We start from the raw sequence: 27,500 nt of genomic DNA on the forward strand, positions 1-27,500 counted from the left end.
AATGTGAGCGCAGACTAACAGAGCAGACGGGATTTCATTAGAGCCGTGCATTAAATGTGACAGGCACTTCGATATTAACATCTTCAATATCTGTCTCGTAGAATTTATTAGGCACTGGAAAAAAACCCTAGGGTTTTCCGTGGACCAGTTTAAAGTGAACTTCAACGTTTCCCTCGTGCTGTTGCAGAGTGTTTGGAAACGTTTTCAGAGATGGTACTTTCTCCATCTATTTTTAACATCCTTTTAGTTGCTTCAAAAATAAAGGCATTCGTGATGCTTTGAACTTTTTTTTTTCTGGGATGTTCTGGAGAAAAAGAAATGTTCTATTTTGACAATAATTACAAAACACCCGTACAAGTTAGGGTTTTAGGGTTGTTGTTTTTTTTTCCACTAAGTGCTTCTGAAGTCTTGGGATGAAGATTTTCACTTACACACTTGACACAACTGTGCATGTAATGATATTAGACGGCAGATTATTGCTGTTTGTGGAGTCTAGTGCAGCACTAGCGATGAACTCGTCTACCTGCGTTTTATGGATGTTGTTTATAGCCTGGCACTGGGCTCTGTGGTAGACCCTCTAGTCCTCTGTTGGACTGCTGGACTGTTCAGTGGCAGGAGAATCTCAGTGAGGAACATCAAAGAAGTGTCAGCTAGACTGACGAGACTGTGAGGAATCCCAAACACACACACACACATGCACACGCACACCAATCCACTAAGCATGCAGGAGTGCCAAACTGACAAGTACCATATTCTCTTCACCGTCTTAATGCTAACACACTAACACATACCATTGTATCCTGGCATGTGTGTGTATACAATTATGTATGTTAGTTTGTCTGAACTTAGGGTTAACATTTCACACACACACATACACACCGTTTTTTTTCGAATAGCATATTGGTAAACACTTATCTGGTGAAATCAGACACGCTGATCACTTCAGGTCATTTTAGGCGTGTTTGATGCTCTTTGAGAAACTCACATAGGCAACACTTCCCCCCCCCCCCCCCCCTTCGATATACAATGTTGAAAGCATCCAGCCCAAAGAGCCTGGAGAGCGTTCCCATTTGCTGGACATTGCTTTTGTATGTGTGTGTTTACTGCAGTCCCTGACTCAGTAGGGGAGACTGGTGTCTCTCAGCGGCCGCTGTGTCTGACTGCTGGAAGGTAAGACTGCTACAGCAGTGTAAACAATACGATTAATAGCCCCTGACTCATAACACTGCTCCAAACAGGCCCTGCAGCGGCAGACACAGACGCCGCCACACACTTTTATAGGCCTCATGCCCCCCCCCCTTTTTTTTTTCTTACTCTCTCAACTAATGGGCCTAATCTCAATGTTAATTACCACATGGATTCCCATCTCAAAACGCCACACCACATTTTAGCACCGTGTGAGTGAGTGGAGGGGAGGGGAGAACAAAAACAGTGAAGGGACGGATCGTTTGAGCGGGCTCATCCTGCCGAAGCCCGGAGACCTCTGATGGCGAGTTTGTCGTAATGGCGATTGCTCAGCGCTCACACTGAGAAACAAGATGCTCTTGACCCCTGTTAGAGAAATAAACTTGTTTTAATGTGGTCTCATGGCACCGATGAAATGGATCAAGTTGATGATACGGGGATGACGGCCACACTTTTAAGCGTGGATGTTGAAGATGATCACTGCCTAATGATACCTGAGTGCTGAATAGGTTCGTTAGAGCTGCTACCAGTGCTGTGCTGTAAAGAGAATGCATCATTTATTCTGGTGCTTGTACGCTAGGGTTTGTTCACACTGCCATTCTCTGTAATGAATCTGGCTTCTTTCACACTGGGATTCTTTGTGGTGACTCTGAGTTTGTTTATACTGTGATTCTCTGTAATGACTCTGAGGTTTGTTGATGCAGGCTCTCTTGAAGGTCATGGCTGGTTGTGTATTCATACACTGATGCATGTAATTGGTGCAGGAGTATCAAGCCGTTCAGACACAACAGGGTCAGTGATGACATGGTTCCGGATTAGAGTAATCGTAGAGGGAATTGTGATGCAGTATTGTGCATGTGTGTGTGAGAGAGAGAGAGAGAGAGAGACAGGGCTGTTAAGACGCAGAGGAGAGGGTGTTCTGCTCTGCTCCGCATGCCGGTGCAGCCTGCGACACAGCGTGAGAGGGCCAGCTCGTCGTCTTTGATTTGTGTGTGTGTGTGTGTGTGTGTATGTGTGTGTGTACATACGCATGTGTGTGTACACCCCCCTCCGCACTGTGTAGCATCTGGCTTTCATCTCCACTCCTCACTGACTGACGACGTTCAGGAGCCTTATTGAGAGGCAGCGTGGCTACTGAGCCTGTGTGTGTCGCAGTCAGCCTGTACTGCAACTCCTCTCTCTCTCTCTCTCACTCTCTCTCTCTCTCTCTCTCTCTCTCTCTCTCTCTCTCTCTCTCTCTCTCCTACTGTTTCTCTCTCTCACTCTCTCTCTCTCTCTCTCTCACTCTCTCACTCTCTCTCTCTCACTCTCTCTCTCTCACTCTCTCACTCTCTCTCTCTCACTCTCTCTCTCTCTCTCTCTCACTCTCTCTCTCTCACTCTCTCTCTCTCTCTCTCTCTCCTACTGTTTCTCTCTCTCTCTCTCTCTCTCACTTTCTCTATCTCTCTCTCTCCTACTGTTTCTCTCTCTCTCTCTCTCACTCTCTCTCTCTCACTCTCACTCTCTCTCTCTCACTCTCTCTCTCTCTCTCTCTCTCTCTCTCTCTCTCTCTCTCTCTCTCTCTCTCTCTCTCTCCTACTGTTTCTCTCTCTCTCCTACTGTTTCTCTCTCTCTCTCTCTCTCACTCTCACTCTCACTCTCACTCTCACTCTCATTCTCTCTCTCTCTCTCACTCTCACTCTCATTCTCTCTCTCTCTCACTCTCTCTGTCTCTGTCTCTCTCTCTCTCTCTCCCTCTCTCTTCCTTCCTCTGACAGCCCAAACATTTCAGAAAGGCTGCGTAGATATTCTCAACCACTTTCAAGTGAAATTGTTCGTTTGCTGAGCTGGAATTCTGTAATACTAATAACAATAGCACTTGTCCTGTCTTGCATTTTCAAAGACAAATAAAGTCTCACTGAGATGCAAAAGCATAGCACGTCCCCTCCTCTCATTCAGAATCCTTCACCGTCTGCACTGAATCAGAAAAATTAAGGATCTAATGAGGTTTCAGGCTCTGCGGGTACTTTTTTATTTTTATTTTTCCAAAAGAAGGCAAATATTTGGCATGCAGCTACATAATCGATAGCTAAAAGAGAAATATTACAAAGCAGTTTTTGTTATTGAACCGTAAGAGATATTATTTTCATAATAACAAGCAGTAAAACCAGAGGGAAATACACAGAAGTAATGAAATGATGTTTTGCACATTATTGCTGTTGAATTGTCATAGACAGAGTGTAAACAGTTGGCTTACATTATCATTTCCAATCCTGTTGTCATCAAAGCATAGCTACAGCTGGTTGAAGGGGACCAAATCCATTGAAGAGGTGATTTGGTTCCATTTTACCAGCTTTAGCAAAGCATTGGGGGTTCACGGGAGGGGGGGGGGGGCAGTGGACCGTGGGCATGCGTCTGCCTGTCTCAAACCAACTCTAAAATGCCACACTAGACAGTCCCAGCGCTGGAAGACCTCTAGAAAAATCTTTGACCTGATGCTGCCCAGCAAGGCCTCGTGTGGAAACTTGGAAAGAGAGCTTCTCCCTCAGAACACCCTGCCACAGGACCAACATGCGTCACAAGTCATGTTGTTGATTTCCTACCGCGTCTCTCTCTCTCGCTCACTCCATCTCTCTCTCGCTCTCTCTCTCTCTCTCACACACACTCACACATACACACACTGTCTTTCACTCTCTCACCCTGTAGCAAGTGTGCCACCTTTTTTTTTCTTTCTTTCTTTTTTTTTTTTTTACTGGTCTTCTTTCTTAAACTCTGACGTTTCCCTTCTCTGCACAGAGCAAGAAAAATTGTACCCAGAGAAAAGGGGATAATAACAATCCGTTGCGGCGCACTTGAGTCAAATGTCCAGGAGTCATGTAGCAATTACAGTGGCTGATGGATGGAACCTGGTGTGGGCACAGTGCCGCTCAGACTCACAGGATGTGGTGCTCGCTCAGCCAGACTCTAAACTTTTTTTTTTTTCCTTTTTACTCTTTTCCGATACCATTGGCTTTTCAGTGCTAATTTTCTGTCTTAATTCAATTACGGAGCAACTGCTTGGAACAGGGTTCCTCTCAGACTGCTCCCACGGGGTCTGTTAAAACAACAAACACAGATAGTTTCTACCCCTCCGGAAGGTTCCGGTTTTACAGATGATAAAGACAGCCATCACTGCTTGTGATGCCTGAATCATGGTTACAGTCACGTCCATCACATTGTCCTAGATTGTTACCCACTCTGAATCAGCACAGAGACAGAGCAGGTTGGTCACTGTAATAGATTTTGCGCATAGAAATAGACCAAGTGAAGAGTCAGTGGTGTTTTTGATGTGGCATGCACCCATAAAACAGGCGCCTGTAAAGTGTTATTTACACCACAGCAACACCCCTGCCACACACACACACACACACACACACACACACACACAGAAGACATCTGGGACAGGTCTTGGTCTCCAAATATACTAACCATAAGAGGGCAAAAAGCCGAGACAGCAGCTGAGAATTCGTTAATGTCAGCATCTCCTGTGGATGTCACTCACAGAGAGAGAGGGAGAGACAGACAGAGAGCGAGAGAGAGGGGGCGCAGCCTTGCCCCCTTACACCAGTAAAACCACACAGTGCATGCAGCAGAGAAAAAAAAAGGCAGACGTGGCCACCTGACACTCAGAGGAATCACACTCTGTATAATGTATTCATCTGTTAAAGCTAAAACATATAATCATTTTCTGTACAATATATTTCTCCCTCAGGGAGAGGAAAAAAACCCAACAACATACACCACACAGCATCCTGCCAATCTGAGGTTCATGTCTGTGAAACAGTATAGCAAGGCTGGCCAGGTCACTTCTCTTGGCGTCACATTCACCATATTTCACCTCATAAATCAAACATGACCTTGGTGAAAACTAGATATGGAACATATTCCTATGCAAGAAGTAGGTTACAATTTTTTTTTTTTTTTTTGGCAAACTCTTCTTCAAAGTGTGAAACTGGGATGACGTTTTCCTTTTTTCTTTTCTTTTTTTCCCCTCCGCTTTCTTTCGCTTCTTCCTCCTATCTTTCTTCCACTTTGTGGCCCTGTAACCTGCTGAGCTGAGTGGACTGCGGAGGAAGTTAAGTGTATTTTACGTTGACTGCCTCTTGAAAAGCTAGGAGAATATGATGCTGGGGACCTGGTTCTCACTCTGCCTTTACCACACTGACACTGAAAAGATGGGTTGTGTTCAACAGGATTATATTTGTAACGGTTAGAGATACCACAAGCCAAGCATTTATCACATCCCGATAAGGCTCTGACCTGTGAGAAACGATCCTTAGGGAGATGTTGAAGAAGTTGTGTGTGTCTCTCTCTGTGTATATGATTGTGTGTTTGTGTGTGTGGGGGGAGGTATGTAATTTTTACACACAAAGTGAGAGATAAAGAGAACAAATGAGAAGGGGCACGTGCGCAGTCTCCATCACCTCCCTTGCTCCCGACCATCTACCCCCCCCAAAGTCAGGTTTTTGTTAGCAGGCCATCAACAATAGGAATCAGCTGACGGGTAGGCTTGACTCTGATCCTACATTGTAACTTCACCATGCTCTAATCTGACTGCTCTATGGCTCACCAAAGCATTTGGCAAGCCTAGCAATCCTGAACAATGGGCTAGGGATGTAGGGATAGAGGCCTGTGTGGTGGCACTGGTAGTTGATGGGTTGGATTTAACAACAGTCAGCCATACGATTGCTACGTTGTTGGGAAAGCTTGCCTTTTTTTTTCTTTTTTTTTTTTTGGTTCTTCGGAGTGCTGAGTACTTTTCTAGATCTGTCACCTCAGCAACCCCTTGACCCCATCCCAACTTTCTTTCACTTTCAATGTGTGTGTGTGTGTGTGTGTGTGTGTGTGTGTGTGTATGTGTGTGTGTATGTGTGTATATATATATATATATATATATATATATATATATATATATATATATTTTTTTTTTTTTTTTTTTTAACAAACAAACAAAAACATTCAAGTTGTCCTCAACTCTCTCCCTAACTTGGGCAGCAAGCAAAGGGGATCTTTGGGAAAAGATTAAGGTATTAATCGTGAAGAACGGATCAGACATACTGCTTCTCCCACAGCCGAGTTGCGATTGGCCACAATTCAAAAGGCCGTAATGCAGCAAACTTGCAATTGATGAAAGGAGTCCCTGTTCCTGTGGACGTGGTGGTGTTACACACCAGGTCATTCGTCTGTTTTTTTCTTTTTTCTTTTTTTTCTTTGCTCTGTGGTAACTGAACTCATTCTGTCATCAGAGGCTCGTGCAAGTGTACATTTTTTTCAGCTCCAAAACTCTGCTTACCGACTTCACTACCCTACTAGCCTGTTTTGAAACTAGCTACCTGCAGCACTGAAGTATCTATAGCATGCAAATTGCACTAATAGGGAGGGGCAGAGCAGACTGCTTAGTGAAGTCACTCAAAGGGAGAAGTCATTTCTCACAGTGCCCAGTGCTGCAGTAAGACCCCCAACCATAGGAATAAATTCAACACCTTCTCATCCCAGTCTTACCAGTAGCCATTACTCCACACACACACATGGACACACACACACAACTGCAGCAGTAACACGCAGAGCATTAAGTCAAGTGAAAATGACCCCCAACCCCACACTTTTGCTTTTCTGTTTTTTTTTTTTTTGTTTTGTTTTGGGTTTTTTTTTTTTTTTTGAGGACAAGGACCTAACCAAGAATACATACTTCTTTACATTCCATAGCTATCATATGTACATATGGGCACATAAAGAAGCATGTACACCAAGTAGGCAAACCCCAACCACAGCCCAGTGTTCTTACCTTATTGGGTTTGTCGACACAAGGTGTTACACAAACCAACATTTTTGCATTCAGAAAAACCATGTATGCGCAGACCAGCAGCAGAACAGGGGCCCCCCCTTTCACCACACCACTCAGCAGAATGTAGTGGTATGGCAACGTACAGCATAAGGTGACTTTCAGTTAGTGCTTTTATAACGGATTTAGACTTTCTAGTCTCTCTCCCTCTATCTCTCTCTCTTTCTCTCTTTCTCCATCCAGCATTCGACAGTGCTGGCTGGTTCTCCACAACACATATTAACTGTGTTAAGGTCCTTACGGTGCAGTTTGTTCCAGTGACTCCTTGTGTCCTCCACAGAGCAGGGAGAATCCACAGGGAATTGGTAAAAGAACAACGCCTGAGACTTCAGCTGCTGCTGCAAGGGGGAAAAAAAGCTTGTCTTTTTTCCAGGTTTGGGGGGAAAAATACTAGAAACACGAGAAGATTAGACCGAGACAGAAGGGATGAGAAAGAGGGAAGACAGCTCTCCTTCGTACAGCGTCCTTATGACTTGATTCCCGTATTCCTTTTTTGTCCACAAAAGTTGTGACGTCCTAGGAAAAAAAAGGGCACGTTTCAGGCCAAGTGAGAGCTTTAAGTAGGAGCACGTTTTCACATCCTTACCTCATGCTCTCTCTCCCTCTCTCTCGCTCTCTCTCTCTTTCTTGCTCTCTTTCTTTCCCTCTCTCTCTTTCTCTTCTTCCCTCACACACTCACACATTATCTTTCTGTCTCTGTCTCTCTCGTTTAAACCACATCCCCAGTTGTGTGTCGGAGCCAGTCGCTGATGTTTGAAAACGAGGGTGATCCAAGTGGAACAGGAAGCTTTTGTGAACGGGATTTAGGATTTAGGCACACAGTCCAGGCCAGAGGTCACATGCAAGCGCTAATGCCCACTCAGCACTTGTGGATTGGATTGGATGCACTTTTTGCCCTGTAGTTTTTTTTTTTCTCCTCTCTGTTAGTTGCACTTCTCCTGCTCCTCGATTCTTTACCTTTTCCGTTCACCTGCCCATGTTTACTTAGCGTCCTGCTGTTCGGCTCCGAGACTAGGTGCAAGGGATCAATAAGCGTTTGCGTGGCAGCGCGAATTGTTCAGTGGCTCTCTAATGAATCTTTACCCCAGCCCCATACATTCCACAAGTCAACACTGCCTCTTCCCTCTTCCCATAGCGCCCTCCCACGAGAAGTTGGTCAGATACCAAAGCCAAAAAAGACAGGGCCAGGGGAAGGTGGAAAAAAAACAACAGTGGCCCATAAACACGCTGTCCTGGGCACTTGGTGGAGGTGGGAGAAGACCACTGTCCGAAGTGATAAGTCCAGTCAGTTTCCAGGCTGCGTTCAGAAAGCAACAGCAGCAGTGGCAGCAGTGAATGGCCTTTGGGTCTTGGGTGACGCCAGAGTGTTGGTTAAGCTCAAGAATTAGGGCGAATGCCTTGGTGTCAGCTCCGACGAATGACGTCCCATTTAGGAAATGTCACAACAGTCTGAGAGACCCCTTTGGAGGACGGTGGTGCTGGTTGTGGAGGAGGAAGTGGTTGTGGTGCTTGTGAGCAGAGGTAGGTGGGTGGTTGTGGGGGAGGAATTGGAAGGGAGGGAGGGATTCCTCTGGCTCTCCTGCAGCTGCACGGCGTGGACAAAGGCAGAGGAGAGGTGGTGGTTGCACCCTTCGCTCCGTAACATGCAGCTGGTGGAAGAATATCACTGCAGCATTATGGCTGGCCCTGCCCTGTCCTAGTGATTTGAGCACATGCAGCGAGAGAGAGAAAGAGAAAGTGGGTTACTAGCCTGAATGTCACAGGTTCAGCCAGTGACACACATACCCAGCAGTCACCCTGCCCCACTCTCCACCACCCCCCCTCCTCCCCACCCCACCCAGGAACTAATACGCTATCACAGCTGTTTTCCGTCAGTCTGCTTTTACCCCACACCTCGTCTGAAACTCACGTCCCCCAACGCCAATGATATCAGCGTTTCTTCAGTCTGCCGCTCTCCAGATAAGCCTGTTCTCTGCTAGAACTGTAGTAGGTCCTGAAACTCCAAGCAAGCCTCCAGAAGTTAAGAGGTGACCGCTAAAAAAGAATGTGGTTGGCCTTGGAGGGAAAAAAAAAAACACAACAGCCAAAAAAAAAGTGTCCCTACGGCCGAGCATAGAACTGTATTCCGTTTTGGAAGTGGTTCCGAGTGGAAACGTCCAGGCCGGAGGATGAAGAAGTGTCATTAAAGAAAAAAAGAAAAGACAAAAAACCCCAAAACAATTACAAAAAAAAAAATAATAATAAAACAAACAGCCAAACACAGCAGAAAACCAAAAAAGAAAGATGCAGAATGCTGTTGGGTCCAGAGCGCAGGCAGGTTTTTTTTTTCTTTTGGCGTTAACGAGTCCGTCATTAGATAGCGGCAGCGCTGCAGTCATGAGGGGCTAATGAACCGAAGAGGGCTCCGCTGCAGCAACCCTCTGCCTGGCCAGCACTTGAAACGCAGAAGAGAGGCGGGGGGGGGGGGGGGGGGGGTGGGGGGGGTGGGGGGCGTAGGAGGGAGGGAACGAGGGACGGAGGGAGGGAGGTAGAGACAGAGAGAGAGAGGGGGAGAAAAGGAAGAGCTTGAAGAGTAAGGCAAATCCATGTGGAGGACAACAACTTCCTCAGTATTCCACTTTCACCTGCTTTTTTCCCCTCTTCGTCATAATACTTCCTCACCTTCCATTAGAAGAGGAAAAGGAGATGCCACACACACACACACACACACATGCATCTATCCATCCCCCGCAGCTTTATCAAAGGCGTTGATGTAGAAGTAGTTGTTCTGGTAACACTGCTGCAGAATTCCTCTCTCCTCTGTTCCGACCACACCACATTCTCACACATGCACACACGTACGTATGTACACACACAGACGTGCATGAGGCTCACAAGCCATGCCCTTAATATCCAAAGAGGAGAAAGCAGAGAGAGAGAGAGGGGGGGGGGGGAGGAAGGAGTGAATGGGCCGACGTCAGTGCGGACCTGCCCGGCTGGGGTGGGGGGTAAACTCTCGTCCGAACGGGGAGGCAGACACAGGGAGCATATATTACCTGTCAGTTCAGTTTCCTCTGCCCTGGGCTCCTCCCTCTTTCGTCTCTCTCTCTCTCTCTCTCTCTCTCTCTCACTCTCTCTCTCTCCAGTGTGTGAAGAGCCATAATGACCTCCGAAGCTCTCCAGCTGCTGCAGCCATCGCACGCCCGACTCGCTGAATCAGCTTCTCTGGTAGGGGGTGGGGTTAAGGAGAGAGAGAGGGAGAAAGAGAGAGGGAGAGAGAGGGAGCCTGAAGGGAAGTGAGGGAGGAGGAAGAGAGCCAAGGGAAGAAAGCACACTCATGTCTTACCTTTAGGAGGGTATAGACATCATGCTGACACGAAGAGCTGTCGTTCCCGCTCTAAAAATGAGGCGAGGGGAGGAGGAGGAGGAGGAGGACTGCAGCCCTTTTTTTTTCTTCTCTCTCTCTCTCTCTCTCCGTCTCTCTCCCTCTCTCTCTCTCCCTCTCTCTCCCCTTTCCTCAGTTGTGTGCATGCTTGCGGCATACTGACTGCAAGAAAACACTGTAGCACACTAGCAGTGCTCTGCCAGTTTGTCTCTGACTACCCTGACTGCTTAAGTGTGTGAGTGTGTGTGTGTGTGTGTGTGTGTGTGTGTGTGTGTGTGTGTGTGTAGTATCCTATTAAAACTGTTCCATAATTGAGGAAAGTGATGTTTTAGACAGGTTTATATGCAGGGAGATTGTGGAAAGTTTTTTGAGGAAAGATGCCTCTGTTCTCACAAGAATTTGGTCACATACACTGTGTGTCCTCACTCTGTTTAGTATTCGGTGTTTATCACCCCTGTAGCTAGCAGACAACTTTTTATAAATTATGTTTTGAGAAAGGAAAAAAAAGAAAAGAGAGACAAACCAGGTAGCTGTTTAGAGCCTGATTTGTTTGTCACTTTAAAAGGCAAGCAGAATAGTAAGGAAGAGTATGGTTCCTATGGGAAGAATACTGAAAACATTCAGTAAACTCTGAGAGAGGCGACAAGCCGCTGTATTCAATTATACTGAGGTAGGGTGAACAAATTCGTCCGATCTTTCCAGGCAGGAGAAACATTTAAAACACGCACCGGCTGGCTGCTAGACTCCTCTCCACTGTCTTGCTCACCTCCCTGTGACCATATTTAGTCAACCAGTGCAAAAAATAACCCCCCTCCTGTCCCCTCTAGCTTACCCCCATCCCCCCTCCATCCCTCCAAGAGGCAGCTGTCCCCCCTCACAAGCTCCGGGAAGCCTCATCCAACGCTCCACCTATCGATTGTGCATCCTGCAAGGCAAAGCTGCTAGCCAGCGTTAGTGCAGCACTGGCTTGCCCGGCTGCTGTTCGCTGCTCTATTTTTAGTACCGCCAAATAAAGTGTGCTCTCTCTCTCTCTCTCTCTCTCTCTCTCTCTCTCTCTCTCTCTCTCTCTCTCTCTCTCTCTCATGCCTCCACTGCTGAATCCCTCTCTTTTTCCCTCCTCCATCCGTACATCCCTCCTTCTTTCCCCTCATTTTCCCCTCTCTCCCTTCCTGTATCCCCCCTGTCCTTTTGAGCACCATTCTCTCGGTAGCTTTTTTAAATGGAGCTGGAACATGCTGCATATGGAAGATCTTGCTTCTGCTCAACTCTATACTTAGCAACACACACAGTTGAGTGTGAGAGGGGGGGGGGGGGGGCAACTGCATAGCAATAGAGGGCTTGTGTTAGTGCAAAGTGTACTGGGAATGACGTGGCCGTGTGAGTGTGTATGTCACACCTGTAACATTGCCATAGATAGTTAAGCTAGATGATCTTTTCCAGCACTGCGCGGCTTACACTCAAACAGGCGGACGTTCAGCCTGTGATGTATCACACTTCTGGGGCGTTACGAAGGCATTTCCACAGGGGTTCATTCTCTTTTTCTTTCTCTTTTGCTCTCTCTATCTCTCTCTCTCTCTCTCTCTCTCTCTCTCATCTGAGCTTTCATTAATTTTCGAGTGCCATTTTCTTGCTTCCCGAGGCATAGCCACTGAAATATCTGTTTAATTAGGAAGTCCCATCAGTGAGTCTGGCTGCTGGTTTATTCCCAGCTATGTCCTCTGTGCCCTCTCCCTCTCTCTCCCTCTTTTGCTCTCTCTCCCTCTCTCTTGTGCTCTCTCTCTTTTGCTCTCTCTCACTCTTGCTCTGTTAGCAGCTTTGGCTGTGTCCTCGACTGCGCTGTGTCACACTACCTCATGTGACAATGCTGCAACACACACACACACGCAGTAATTGGACCGCTTGGAGGCATTGGCTGATCTCTCAAAGTAATGTTTTCCCACCATTTAGCGTAATGTTCTGTTAAATAATTATGTACACCCTTGAAGGGAGGCTGGCCTGAGGCAGTCACTGTGCCTCTTTGGTGCTCTTTGTAATGGCAGACTTGTCATTTGGGAAATTTAGCCACAAGTTCTTTTAAAAGTTTGAATACACATTCAACACATGTGCCATTTACAGCTTTGGTTTGTGATTAAAAAAAAAAAAAGAAAGGAATCTGGACAATACTTTGGAAACAGCATCATAATTCCTTTGTTTCTGTTAGTGCTGGACCACTCTAGATAACAGTTGGTCCCTCTGCCTCATGCAGAGCATTGCTACATACCTACTGTTCTTAAGAGCAGGTCTGGTTTTTTTTTGGGGTTTTTTTTTAAACTCCTTTATAGCGGTCTGCTAAAACCATTCAGTGCGTTTGTATTGTCACTGTTATGTATTGTCACAGTGTATTGCCATTCACTTGTGCCGTATTTATGGCCAGTCCACGAATTCACTATTTGACAGTTATACTGCACTCTGCTGACTAATGCATTTGCTTAAAGCTTAACCTACCATCTAACAGAGTCATATAAATCGGTGAATTGTTGCTCCTGTGCTCCGCCAGCTTTATTCCCTGGTCTTAACACACTAGTTTTAGAATCTTTAGGTCTGTGCGTTTCGTCCAAGTTAAAGGCAACTGCATTCTTAACATAGCTTCTTCCTTAACTAGACTTTCTTGTGTGTATGACCCAGACTCTAGTGCCATCTGTGACTTTAATAGAGTTAATGGAAGGTAAGTAAGACAACTACGCTGTAACTTCGGTGTCGTCCTAAGTTTGTAGTAATCAGATAGCTGCCTCAGCTTGAAACCTGTGTCTTGAATACCATATTTAAAGAGTGTTCAGTGTTTGAATGTGAGTGTGACAGCCCTGTTACTGACACTTACCTTCTAAGGACACTCATATACAACATATGGCAGAGGTGGCTGTTCTCACTTCATCAAATGACACGGGGTTTTTGTATAAAACACTGACAGCCGCTGAAATCCCTGCTGAGGGAGACTTTCTTGGACATCGACAAAATCAGGATGAAATATGCTGCCACCTTCCTATCGGAAATACTCCAGACTTGAGAGAGGATCGGGGTGGCTAACTTGTACAGAAAAGACAGTAAGAGGGACCTGTTCTGTATTTGGACCTCTTCTTGGTCCAAATAACTCAACGCTAACAAAGGTGAAAAGACATGGCAAAAGTACAGTGTACCCACAATTTTATGCACACCTGTGAGATTGTCTGATGGATTAGTTAGCCCTTTTCCCTTTCCTGTTCACCATTGTTTAATCCATTTATGCACCGATGGGAGGCACCTCACAAGCACCACAAACCCAGACCATCCACCAAATCCTCTCTCCCTCTCACTGTGATAAATTGCAGGGCTCAATATTTAGCCAAGCAGATAATCGATCGGCTAGAGAAGGACCCACTAATGGATGCTTTGTTTTTCTCCATTTAAACGGATGGGCTTTTTTTTTTTCTTTTCTCTTTTTTTGAGCTGTGTCATACGTGGCACATGCTCGCTTCCCCTAAATGACAATTTCTTTCCCAGCTGGAGCATCTCAGTGACACATTGGCATATAGCTGCTTATCAAGACCTGATAAAACGCCAGCTAAAAATCATTTCTGTCGTGCTAGACTGGATTTACACTCCCTAATATAGGTTGATTTGAAAATGGTAGCGGTGAACCTAGGTCCTTTACATCAGCTAAAGAGAAAAAAAGAGATGCCATTAAAAAAAAAAGAAAGAAAAAAAGTCTTCAGTTTTAACCAATTCCTCATGAGTGTTCAGGTGTTCATGGTCCTCCTCATAACTTGGAAACACATCAATCAAAGCAGTACCTGTCTGATGGGGTAAAGAAATAATGTTCAGCCTGATGATTTGAGAGAGAGTTTTAAACAGGAGTTTTAATCAGTTTGGATCTCAGGGTGGAGAAAGACAAATGACTCTCCTAATATTCCCAGTTGCTGATTCACTTTGGCACAGCACTTAAACCAGGAGTAGTATTGGTTTCATTTTTCTTGTGGAAAATACATCCAAGCAGCAATATCCCATAAGATATTGCAATGAAACGGGTAAGTAGCTTGCAAACAAGGCTGCATTCTGCACTTTAAAGCAGTTGCCTACTGGAAAGCATATTTACTAATAGGAAAATAGGCAGTGCAGTTTTGTTGTACCGCGGCAACAGTTGCTGAAAATATACAGAACTCTTGTAACGGTAAACTTCCGCAAGAAATTCCATCACACAGTGCTTGGTCAATGCAGGTGGAGAACATTCTCTGGTTACATTCCAGAATATCCCAGTGTTTTAAAGGTTTGAAATCCAGTGATTGAAACAGTCACATCAACTTTGTATCATTTCCATGTTAATTGTGCATTTATTGGCATTTTGTCCTTTTGACCTTTTAGGGTCTTTTTGTGTGCAGCTAAAGCACACTAGAAGAATGCACCCCAAACCAAAGAAAACAAGTACTCAGAACTGTGCATTTCTTTTGGCGTGCACCACACATGCTCACCAACAGCAAAGGGACTCACAGCAGTGTCGCAGAACATATTTGGATGCCTTTTGGTGTCTGGTGTTTCACTGTTAGATTGTCAGGTCATATATTTGCTGATAATGCTCCCTGGTTCACACTGAAAGGTTCATGCCTCAGAAGAGTTTTCAAAAAAAAAAAAATTGGCAAAAAGGGTCACTGTGAAGTAATCTTTGTGTAGCGCCATTTAGGTAAATGGCAATAAAATCTTTAAATGAAGATTTGCAGAAGTGCTACCACACATGACTTTCTCCTGGACATATATCCTGTCACATGTACTGTTTTTAATTGTGTTTTTCCAGTGACACCCATCAGTGGGTGTCTGTCTAAAGGGCTTTCAGGAGCAGATTCATCTTAGACCATCTGATGAAATTTCTTTCTTGTAAAGATAGGGGACTTGAAGGTCTGGAGAGGTTTTGATGAACAAACTCTGTGAAACCTCAGATCATTTTTTCCCTTTCAGGCTCCCCTTTGAGCGAAGTGGAAGTATTTTTTTTTTCCCCGGATGATCTTACACAAGTTCAAACCTTCCTCCAACGTACCACTGCCTTTGCGTCCAAAGTCACTCACCTTGTCTTGTCCTGAGCACCTCAACCTTGCTGATATATGGTGTCCAGAGACTTTACTCTCCCCACTTGGTGAGATCACTACATCTTCTGTACTCTTTCTTTTTTTTCTTCTCTCTCTCTCTCTTTTTTTTTTTTTTTTGCCTACTCCATTTCACTCTCCCTTCCACTCCAGCCCTTTTAAGCAGTCCATCATCGAGAGGCTAAGGCTGTTGAACGGCAGACAGCATAAAAGTGATTTATGGCGGGCTGACCTGAGTGCTGCGGGGGGAAGCCTATGGCAGCATGTCTCCGAGCCCCCGGCCGGCGTTCCCACTCAGCCCCGTCGTGTGGTTTGAGCATCGGTTCACCACAGTCTCTCACCTCGGCACATTCGCTCTCGCTCTGTGCTGTCTCCATATAATCGGGATACATGAACAATACCTGCCTTTTTTCCTGCCGTGTGGCTTTATGTCGCCCTGAAACATCACCTATCAATTCAACGTGCAGTGACAGAAAGGACTTCTTTGTCCCTCTCTTTTTTTCGCCCTGTGTTGGCATTCTCACACTCACGCTCCTCTGTATCAGACATTGATGCCACCTGAATCTAAGTTATGTTAATCCTATTCTGCACGCCTCAGCGTCACACCTGTAGGGTGTATTTGTGAAATAACCAGTGAAAAAAAAAAAAAAAAAAGGCTTGATGAAAATACCTAGCCTTTAACTTTTTGGGGGGGGGGGGGATTTGATGTGTCCTCTATTGATTGGCTACAGAATAAATAAATAAATATATATATATATATATATATATATATATATATATATACACACACACACACACACATACATACATATATACATACATACATACATACATATACAGTTGGCCCTTGGTATCCGCAGGGGATTGGTTCCAGGAACCTCTGTGGATATCAAAATCCGCGGCTGCTCAAGTCCCTCATATAAAATAGCATAGTATTTGCATATAACCTATGCACATCCTCCCATATACTTTTAATCATCTCTAGATTACTTAAAATACCTAATACAGTGTAAATGCTATGTAAATGGTTGTTATACTGTATTGTCTAGGGAATAATGACAAGAAAAAAAGTCTGTATGTTCAGTACAGACACACCCATCGTAAGCCTATCTATATAGTACAAGTCAGAAACAATGTAACATTTCAACATTTACAGATTGCTTTTGTTTAATGACCTGAAAGAGAAATGCGTAAGGGATAATGTGGCCTACAGCACGCTGGTCATTATAGCGAAATAAACCCCGACAGGGTCCTGCAGCACCCCAACGCAAAGCGGAGTGGTCTTGAATTGCCCTGAAGAGGTTTATTTCGCAATAATGACCGACTCCCTGTATATTTTTCCCGCTTATTACACAGCTACTCACTAAGGAAATCAATAATTCGACACAAAATATTGGTTTAAAAATGATTTTATTGCTTCCGCTAAAAAAAATAGTCCATTAGATTCAGAACTGCGTCCATAGTAACGGTTTGTTATTCATTGCAGCGGTCTGCTATTCAGAAATAGCAGACCGTAGAATGACAAATGACCAATCAGAATCACATATTCAACAAAGCCATTTAATAAATAAAATAAATACATATAAATACATAGTCCTTTTTGGAACTTTCTGGATTTTTTTCCTCAAATATTTTCGATCTGCGGTTGGTTGAATCCACGGATGGGGAACCCGCGGATAAAGAGGGCTGACTGTATATGTGTGTGTGTGTATATATATATATATATATATATATATATATATATATATATATATATATATTGTGTTATTTGATCATCACACATGATGAAAAAGAATTTCTCTGAAGTTCTTAATGAAGAGGCACAAATGTGGATCCCTTGTAATAGGAAAATATGACACGCTCCTGGAAGTGTTGGGCCTTATGAGTGGAAATGTAGTTTTGGGATTTGTGCGGTGTGACCTTTTCCCCACAGACGTGTGGTTGCCTGCAGTGGGGTAAAGGACCCTGTTCAGTGGACCCAAGGACAGTGTGTCACAGGCAAGCATCCCCAGTGTCCAATCACTGAGCCTGTGCTTCCTCTGGAGGTGTGCCAAGCCATGACTTCTGGCCAGTAATGAAACTCCTCAGTGTTGTAATTCTGTGAAATAAGTGACCGTGACGATACAGTTCAGACTGTTCCTACAATCTTGTTTGAATTGTATTTTTAGGTAAGGGTGCAGAGGGGATCTCGTTCTTGTAAGAGAAAATTTTGATGTGTTTTTTTTTTTTTTTTCCTGTCGCCTTGCCAAGTCGTCTTACCACCTTTGCGGTTTTTATGGCATTGCACCGTCACTCATGTGGCGTTAGCATGGTTACAGGTGAAGACTGAAAACACAGCTGTGGGGAGCCTGATGCAATGAATAAAACGTTACACACAGTGGTTTTTACCGCATTGCACCTGGGTGCAGTCTTTTTTTTGTTTTTTCTTTTTCAAATGGAGATAGGCCTGTTTTCATAGGTTGCCTTCAGCAAACGAAAATTTCTTAAGCAATGGTTAATCACAATTCCAAGAGACAGTCCTTCAACTCGCAAAGGAGTAGTCATCTGTGCTGACAAAACTGGATGTCTCAGTGAAAGAAAAACCTTAAGTGGGCTTAAACGTGTCGGTCCCGACTAAATGTGTTTACCATACTGTCATTCAAATCAAAGTCATGCAATAACAACAATAGAAAGCATTTCTGTTCCAGTTCCGTATCTGAAATACACTGCATCACGGAAGTAAAGTCTTGGGAGAGCTTTCCCTTTTTCTTTCCCTTGTCCTTTTTTCCCTTTTGGTTTGGTGGCAAAATCATCTCTCTTTCTCTCTTTTAGTGTTTGTTTTTAAAAATAGCCTAGCTATAGAACTCCCCATATGTGTACAACCTATGGTCTGGTAACACAGGGACTGGAAAAAATTGTTTATCGAACCCTGTTGCAGGCCATCAGTTCAACCAGTTAACAATACATCATGTTGGCATAAATGGGCTTTTTGCTTAAAGTACCTCATCCTAGCTTTACCTCAGCCTTACTGACCTAGCAGGGTTATTTACTTATTTGTTGCTTTATTTATTTGTTCGTTTGTTTATTTTGAAGGCCCTTAGTTTGACACGCCTGTTATCTGTGTTTATGAGTTGGTTCACTCTCATAGTTTGAAAGAGAAAAAAAAAAGAATTTGAAAAGACCCTTGCAGATGGTAGACTGGGTTCACCCTTCTCTGGTAAACAGAGTGGATTTGAACTGATTTAAAGCCTGAGATTTATGGCTTTGCCATACATCAACGATAGCTCTGCTGTCCCCCGACGACAGAGCAGGAGTCTGCATCTGACTGAAGGCTCAGACCTGAGAAAATGGTTTCACCATCGTCCATGAAACCCAGAGCAGGTCCCTGCTCCACCTAAAAAGAATAATTTGATTCTTTTTTTTTTTTAAATCAGTTTTTTATATTCTTTGTTCTAGTGTAAAAGTAGTTGAGCTGGTCTTTTAGCTTATTGTGCCTTCTCGGTTTGTGAGAAATGTTTTAATCACTTTGTAACACAATAATACATAATGTTACACAACGATACATGAGGGTGTGGCGTATCTCGATAGACTCACAAGCATTGTTTCAGATTTGAACGCTGGATTACAGCATGCTTGTTTTATTTGTGGTCTCCCCTTCTTTTGGCATGTGAACCATGTCATTTGTTTCTATGAGAGCAAAGCTGCCGTCCCCCCCCCCCCCCCCTTTTTAAAAGAGGAAAGTCTTTTATCAGCGTCCTGGAAGGAATAGAATAGAAATAAATAGGTCATGGATATTTGCGTCCACAGGGCTCTCACGTTGACTCAGATAATTTGTATGAGAAAGACGACTCTGTGATTCACAGCAAGTGAACGGCTCCTCAAGTGAAGTACTTATCTGTTTGTTGTGTTTAAGTGCATTTTGTCAGCTTGAATTACAGCACAAACTTTGAAGTGTTAAAAAGAAGGATTCCTGCCCAACGATGACACCCGAGCGCTATAAAAATTCCGAGTCTGACCCTCCTGAAGTCCTATGCAAATGCCTTTTAATCAAAGCACAAACCCATGGGCCCTATGGAGGCAAAGACCTGACAAGGTCGCTTTGAAGGAAAATTTATTCCTGCCTTGACTGGTAACCAGCTCCTCGTTGAGTCATCTCTGATCTCGTTCTCACTCTGCAAGTGTGCGCGCATGTTGTCTATTGGCTGACGCTACTTTTCCAGGATTGATTGTAGGCGTCATTTAACAGGTGGAGAGACCAGAATGGCACACATCCCCCTCCCTACCCCTCTTCAGGCACCAGGCTTAGAGCAATACACTGGAACTACTGCACGTTCAGAATGCACCTCTGGATGGTAGAGATGAAACTGGTAAAGGAGCTTGAACGACCTGACCTAGGAACCAATTTTTGTGAGACCCCCCACCCCCTCCCAGTATTCTGTCCTGTACACCAGTTCTGAGAGGTAATGTTCACTGCATTCCCAGTATATTCCATCACACCCCCCATCCCCCCATTCAGTTACATGAACAAATCTGAGACCTTGGCTATGTCCCTGAACCCCTCACGGCCCATACAAAAGTTGCCTGCCAACTGGCCCTCTCTGTGCGATGTCACACAGAGCGCTAGCATTAGCCTTCCTTCCTTTTTTCCTCACTAGCAGTGAGCTCCAGGTCTATGACAAATTGCCACGCAGCTGCACGAGACAACGGGCCCCGCCAGCGTGATCCTAAGGGACTCAGGCATCTCGCAGGTTGACCCACTTCCATCAAGCTTCTCCTTCACCTCTCCTCCTCGCTCCTCTTCCTGTCTTTCTGCGCTATACCATCCCGTGCTTACTTTCATCTCAGATCAGGGGTCACCTCTTTCACCCCTCGCTTTACTCATAGGGTCTGGCTTCTCTGACAGTTCTGAGCATATCCCAGTTAAGACACTGCCGAGGCCCCTCAAAACCAAGAAACAGTTTTTCCAAGGATGCCTGAAAAATAGTGATGGCCTCAAAGTTATTCCTGTTTTTTTTTTTTTTTTTTTTTTTCTTTCTTTTCCCTTCCTATCTCACTCTCTCTTTCTGGCGAATAGCTAACTGCAATGCAGCAGTGCCAGTAATCTGCATTGATGTGAATGCCCGCCCATTTCGGCCAGCATGGCAGGGAACCTGTCAATCCAAAACTGCTCACTGGAGGAGAAAAAAAAATCTCTGCCCCATCTCTCCATCTCTACCCAGACCTGCGCATGTGCTGCCACACTTTGACTCCGGCTGCTGTTCCTGCCACCACCAGGGGGCGCAAGCATCTGACCCATCTTAGTTTCTTCTTCTTCTTAATGTTGTACATTTGCCCTTCAGAGGGACCACTCCGGCACTTAGAGTGGAGCCTTCTGGAGCACACCAGTCCTTGAGCATCACAGGGGAAAAAAGGAACATGTTACTAGCACATAGGCATGTGCGTAGGAAACAGTTCAAAGAGCATGTCATTTGTTTGTGTGTGTGTGTGTGTGTGTGCTATAGGAGTGAGAATAGGAAAGAATAGAGTAATGAGTTTAGTCCTCAGCGATGCATTTCAGGTTTTGTTAAATTAGCTTCTTATTATGAGCTTGATTGTGAGTTGAGTGTTTTGGTTTAGTCAATAAATGTAAAGACTAATTAAACAACCAAGAGACCAACTCAAGATGTATGGACATTTAGAAGATTATATCAGTTTATGCCCAGGAGTAAAAACCTTCAAAATGAACTGAACTTAAAGACTAATGCTCACTTACATTTAATATGCTGATTGGCAGTAAAGGTGCATGTGTATGACTAAGCTATGTACTCTCTCAGTGTATGTGAATATATCTGTGTGTGTGTGTGTGTGTGTGTGTGTGTGTGCACTGCAGCACAGCTGCTGTGCTCTGCAGCGCACAGAGTGTGTACAGAGCTGCTGTGTGTGTGTGTGTGTGTGTGTGTGTGTCTCTCTCTCTCTCTCTCCCTCCACCCTCTATCTTACACTAAAGGCTGAGACAGGCTTAAGCAGAATCCACCCTGCAGCAAAAGCAGTGCACCAGAGGCTCTCCAGCCTCGACGCTGCCTCAAATCACAGAAATTACCTTTATCAGTCCCCCTCTCTTTCTTTACAGACAACCTCTCCCCCTTCTGTTCTGTCTTTCTGTCCACTTACTCCATCACCCCAGTCCTCTCTCCACTCTGTAACATGCCCCTCCTGTTGCTGCTGCTGCTGCTGGGACACTTTGGAAACATAAAGAGCCACTGACTGAAACATATGTAAATTTCACTTTCGTGGCCTGTGAATGTCACCATTGGTTCTGTACGCTTAGCTGTAAGTGTGAGGTCAATAGGCTGTATGTATGTATGAATGAGATGATGTTGGCTTTGCGTATGTATGGTTGGCACGGCTGTATCTGAGACGCGTTTTTGGACACGTCATCCTTGGAGACCTGGGCTTTCATTCCTTGCTCTCTTTCATGAAGAACCCTGATGGGACTAGAGGTGAATGAGACACATTGTGGACAGAGATAATCGCCGGTTAAGAATCTCTCTCATCTCAGAAGAGTTGTTTGTCACGTCGTCACTCTTCTCTGAGCTCTTCTTTGCGTCTTCCTCATGTGCCTCTGTCTCCGTGATTTACTCAGACTCTCTCTCTTTATCTAATTGCCAGTGTATTACAGTGTTCACTGTATGCCATTAAATTTATGGTCTCTATGTTCTATGTTCATCACACCCAAAAACCTAACCTGCACCAAACTTGGAATTAAAAACCGGTGGTATATATAGAAGTACTAATCACTTGTTATCATGTATGTTGCAATTTTGATAAGATATCTTAAAGGCATTGTAAAATTCCTTTTTGACACATGCACACCATTATCCCCTGGATTTGGATTCTTTATTTTTCCTTATAGTTCGCCTCACTGATGCACATGCTGCGTAGATTCCCAAATAGTCTCCATCCCCTTCCTCTACCCCATCCCCCACGCCATCCTGCAGACCGTATTTCAGAGCTGCACTGTAGACACAGCCAGCTGATCTGAAGTCAGGCGTGGTGTGCCTCTCGTGGCTGTTAAGCCTTGACGTTGGGATGTGAAAACTGATTCTGAGACAGTGCTCTTTGGTTGTGTGGACCCACCTGCACAGTCATCATTCTTACTGTCCATACAGCCCACAGGGGTCCAGTACCCTTCAGGTGACCTTCACAGACATCAGGATAAACCTGCTATAAAGAAATCCTTATTACACACTAAACCAGACAAACACTGACCTCAGGGATCACAGGTTATGGTTTATAATAACACAGTGACCTTAATGTTAGTTAATCTTGCACTTAATTTTCTAGTGAAGGTCTCTGCCACAGTCATTTCAAGGATTTGTGGTTCTTTGTAGTCTAGGTGTCTATAGCAGCTATATGAAGTGTAACTGTAATGGATTGGGGGAAGGAATTAAAATGACTGTGTGTGTGTGTGTGTGTGTGTGTGTGTGTGTGTGTGTGTGTGTGTGTGTGTGTGAGATATTGTCTTCAGAGGTAGCACACTGCTGAGCAGCTGTAGCAGTGACGTCTTCATTGTCTCCTCTCTGCAGTGCCATGCGTGTGCTGTTGTCCAAGTTGCCAAGGCCCTGGATTGTGGATGAGAAGAAGGATGATGGGTACACTGCCCTTCACTTGGCTGCTCTCAACAACCATGTGGAGGTGGCCGAACTCCTGGTGCACCAGGTAACTACAGCTGCTTCTCATTTATACACACACACACACACACACACACAAATGAGCCCTGTGCCCTGCCTGTTGGCATGAATCTCAGGGAGTGAGAGAATAGTAAACTGGCCATTAGACACGTGGCAAGAAACAAATTGTGTTGGCGATGGAGTTGTTGGTTTGCAATTTTTTTCCCATGTCATGAGCATTTCATTGATCACAAACTCATGTGTGCACCCGTTACAATGCATATGTATCAATGTGTTCTGTTCAGTGAGCATGTAATCCGCTTCTGTTCAGTGAACATATATGAACATACATTCTTCACTTAAAAAAAATTATTTCCATATGCAAGTAATTTTTTTTTAATTTGGGGTCACAGTTTACTTGCAGTCACCAGTGGTACTGACAGCAGTTTTTAAAGGCTACAGGAATTATTTACAGGATTATGGGAAGTGTAGTACGGCACTTTCCCGGGAAATTGAATATTAAGATTTGTTTGTTTGTGTTACTAGGTTCATTGTGCGTAACGTGTTCTGTGTGTATTGATGTAATGTAACGATTCAGTGGAGAAATGCATTTATTATTTCCTTGCAGCCTGATTGCAGTTTGGATTGGCTGAGAGAAATTGGCTGGATGGGTAAAGGCACTCTAAGCCTCCTCACTGAAGCCATGTCGGCAGAGACTGTGGGTGGGAGAGAGCATTAGTAAGAGCCTGTTGTGGGTATGAAAGTATTTAGGGAGTTTTCTTCTCCCTGTCCGTTGTTTTATACGTATTTAAATAGTAAAGTTTAATTTGACTATGTTGGAATTTTTCGTTGTCCTTGTTGTCAAGGCCTGTTTGACTCTCTTGTGGTCATGACAGGTGGGCTTCATGCTGGAATGATGGAAATCCAGCAGGTTTACCAGTTTACCATGAAACACAATCAGCACTTAAAAACATGTAGGGATGAGAGTTAGTCATGGTTGGTCATTGATCCAGCTAAGGTCATTAGTGTGTGAGAGAATGTGTGGGGGCGAAAAGAAAAGAAAACCTCAGACACTGAAGGAGCTGTCTGTGTTGGTCATCCTGCTTTGCGATGGTGTGAGTGTAAGGTCAGGGGGACTGACTTAATGATCTCTTATCCTACACTTCAGTTCTGTGTGACGGAGCTTCGGGTCTTGTGCGTGTGTTTGTAGTGTGTTGATAAACTATGACTGTGACAAATCTTTAACTGCTCTACTAATGCTGTCAGTGGAAAAATCTAGAGAGCACAGAAGTGCAGACAAGTCTCCCTTACATCACTGTTAAACCAGATTTCATTAGCCTCCCACGATACAGTACAGTGCGGTGTGCAGACGGAGCAGCCGTAGCTGGGCGTGATGTCACAGCTCCATGTCAGCATTACTGCCACATTCTGGCAGGGCTGTGAGAAAACTCCGCCCGGTGTGTCCACCGGACCGCTGGAGACCACCCTGAGGAGAGAGAGACAGACAGACAGACAGAGAGAGAGAGTGAGATCTACTGAGAGATGAGTCTAGCGACTTGAGCTTGACTGGTTACCAGACCAGTGTGTAGAGAGTTCCTCTGAAGGGTATTCCTCTAAATGGAATGTCTCAATGCAAACAACCAGTGCAACTGAACTCCTCAGACCAGTCGAATACAGTGTATGGTTAGTGTTTATATAGAAGATCTTGCATCACTGTGTTGAACTTTTCAGAAGAACAAAGTTGATTTCACCAAAACTGGGCTTGAAGTTCTTATTTGGAAAGGGAAAAAAAGGGCTTGCGATAAAGGAAATAAAGACACTCAGTCGAGGTTGCTTAGAGGTTAAGTTGGGCTAAGAAGTGTTTGTTAGTGACATTGTGTTTGTTCTCACGATGTACTCCAAAGAGAGGGAGTAGATGTTTTGAAAGTGAATCTTGCAATTTGGGGTCCCAGCTAGTTATGTCTCAGGAATAGCAGTTGACCTTTTACCTGATTTGTTTGTTTTCTTCTACTCCTCAGGGTAATGCCAGCCTGGACATACAGAACGTGAACCAGCAGACGGCGTTACACCTGGCCGTGGAGCGCCAGCACACCCAGATCGTCCGGGTAAGTGCTCTCCACCCTCCTCCCCACCCCACCCAAACCCAACATAAGATTCCTATCCCCCTGTTGTCATTTTATCTGGCCTCTGCTCTTGCAAGGTTGTACTGTAGAGAGATATTCACTAGAGTGACTCAGGTTAAATTTCAAATGCAGGGTGCCTGGCTACAGAAATAGCTGTTTGATATAAGTTAATGTTGTGCTAAGGAACCCGCTGCCCTGCAAGGGTAGGGGGGAATATGTGTGTGGAATGAATAAATAAAGTGAAGGTTTGTGAAAGCACCATCTTGTGGACAGAGGAGGTAGTGCAGCTCTTACTTGGTTGGTCAAAGGTGGCTCTGCAGCTGAAAGCATGTACAACCAAATTTGTCCTTCATTTTCTTTTTTTTTTTTTTTTTTTTCTTTCTTCTTTTTTTTTTTTAATACAATTAGCTACCTGGTTTCAGTAGTTGTTTGAAAACCTTTCAGCAGATTGTAATTCAGTAAAAAGATTGAAAGCACTCATGAATGGAATTATAAGGGTTTTTTTTCCTTTTTTCTTTCCTTTTTTTGATCTTGGAAACATTGCGGTCTGTGTGTCTGTATGTGTGCAGCTGCTGGTACGAGCAGAGGCCAAGCTGGATGTACAGGATAAAGATGGAGACACACCACTGCATGAGGCACTGCGCCATCACACCCTCTCTCAGCTCAGACAGCTCCAGGATATGCAGGACGTCAGCAAGGTGGAACCCTGGGAACCGTCAAAGAACACGGTACATACGCACACAGGCACACACACACACACACACACACACACAATCATAAATAAGACATGAAGCCCTGTGATGGAGGCTGCCCTGCTGGTCCAAAAAGGTCCAAAAATCTTACACTGCAGGTTTTCAGATAGAGAGCAGTTGTCTTACACGGCACAGACTTTAAATCTTCATAGGTGGACTGAATGGATAATAGCAGCCCCTTTCTTCACGTCTGTTCAGTTAACTTAGGCATTCTCTCTCTTTTTCAGTATCTGATCCCCTTAGCTCTTTTGTCTTTTTTTGGTTACATATGTGACGTGTTACATGTGTGACCTTCTAATAAGTTCCAACTGTCATAACAGTTTTCTGATTTGGTCATGATAGTAGGAGCACCCTGTCACTCTTAAGGATAAAGATTAGTTTTTATCTATCATTTTGCTGTTCTGAATTTTGTTCCAAAAGCTACCAGAGTGACAGAGCCATCAATTTTAGCCGGAACTGCTCAGAACAGAGAAATAAAACATTATCTGTGACTGTTTCTGTCACTATTAGAGTTCTCTTTGAGCCTTTTCTTCTCAAACTGAATTAAACTAAACAAAAAAAAAGAGCTGCTAGTGACAGATGGAGCCTAAGGACAGAGTGTAGCCTGGACCATCAGTCACGTGAGAAGACGTGTCCAACCAGCCAATGCTTTGCAGTGAGTTCAGTCAAATGTGAACATCGCTCTCACAGTCTGTTCGCTCCACTGGGGTCTAAACACAATCACGCCATTAAAGAAAAACTTAGAATGTGTGTCCTCTGTTTCAGGAATCTTTAGCTTTCAACACCTGTGTGTATAAGTGTGCGCATGCGCACGTGTGTGTCTAAGTGTGCGTGTGTGTGCGTATTTAGTTATGTGAGTACAGGACAGGTGTGTGTGTGTGTATATGTGTGTAACACTAAAACACTAGAGTTACTGTGTGCTGCATGTGAATGAGACAGTGTTTGGAGTGTGTTGGTGAAGGGTAGCCTCTCACAGGGCTCAGGACGACAGAGCAGACCGGCCTTTAATTGAGACATCTGCGGTGTGCTCACACTCTCAATTCATTCTCATAAGAGCAGAATTGAATTACCCGGCCCGACGGCTCCATCAGCGCAGACGTATGAAAATGTCTGATGGAGCCCAATCAGGGAAATGATCTCCAGCCATCTGAACCTCACAGCCCACTTCCTCTTCTGTCTCATTTGCCTGAGAGAGAGAGATGGAGAATAAGAGTGAGAGAGAGACGAACAGAGGTAAAGGCACTTGCACATCAGTGTCAGTGACTGAGGGAGAGTGGGCGGCCAGCCATCAGACCTGGTCTAACACAACTCAACAGCTGTTAAATTAATAGCTCATTCCCAGTTTGTTAGCAACCAAATTGGCAATTTGTATGAGAAAATGGCCACTTTGAAGCTTTTTTTTTTTGCTTTTTTTGACGACTAATTTGGGAAACCCTGATTTGTTGTAAAAGTCTTTTAAGACACTTGAAGGGTAATTTTGCTGGTGTGTGGTCTTTAGCGG

General features: G+C 44.5%; 1 protein-coding gene across 4 annotated transcripts in view; it reads left to right on the plus strand.

Annotated features, from left to right (window-relative positions):
* The window catches only part of mib1 (MIB E3 ubiquitin protein ligase 1), a 59,488-nt gene that overhangs the window by 22,137 nt on the left and 9,851 nt on the right, over window positions 1-27,500 (plus strand). For all 4 annotated transcript variants that reach the window (XM_030773612.1, XM_030773613.1, XM_030773616.1 and 1 more), the window contains exons 13-15: window positions 23,041-23,173; window positions 25,143-25,229; window positions 25,817-25,975. In XM_030773612.1, the coding sequence (XP_030629472.1) occupies window positions 23,041-23,173; window positions 25,143-25,229; window positions 25,817-25,975 (379 nt within the window). The remainder of the gene's footprint in view (window positions 1-23,040; window positions 23,174-25,142; window positions 25,230-25,816; window positions 25,976-27,500) is intronic.

This window comes from Chanos chanos, chromosome 5, assembly GCF_902362185.1.
Source record: "Chanos chanos chromosome 5, fChaCha1.1, whole genome shotgun sequence".
Classification (NCBI taxonomy): Eukaryota; Metazoa; Chordata; class Actinopteri; order Gonorynchiformes; family Chanidae; genus Chanos; species Chanos chanos.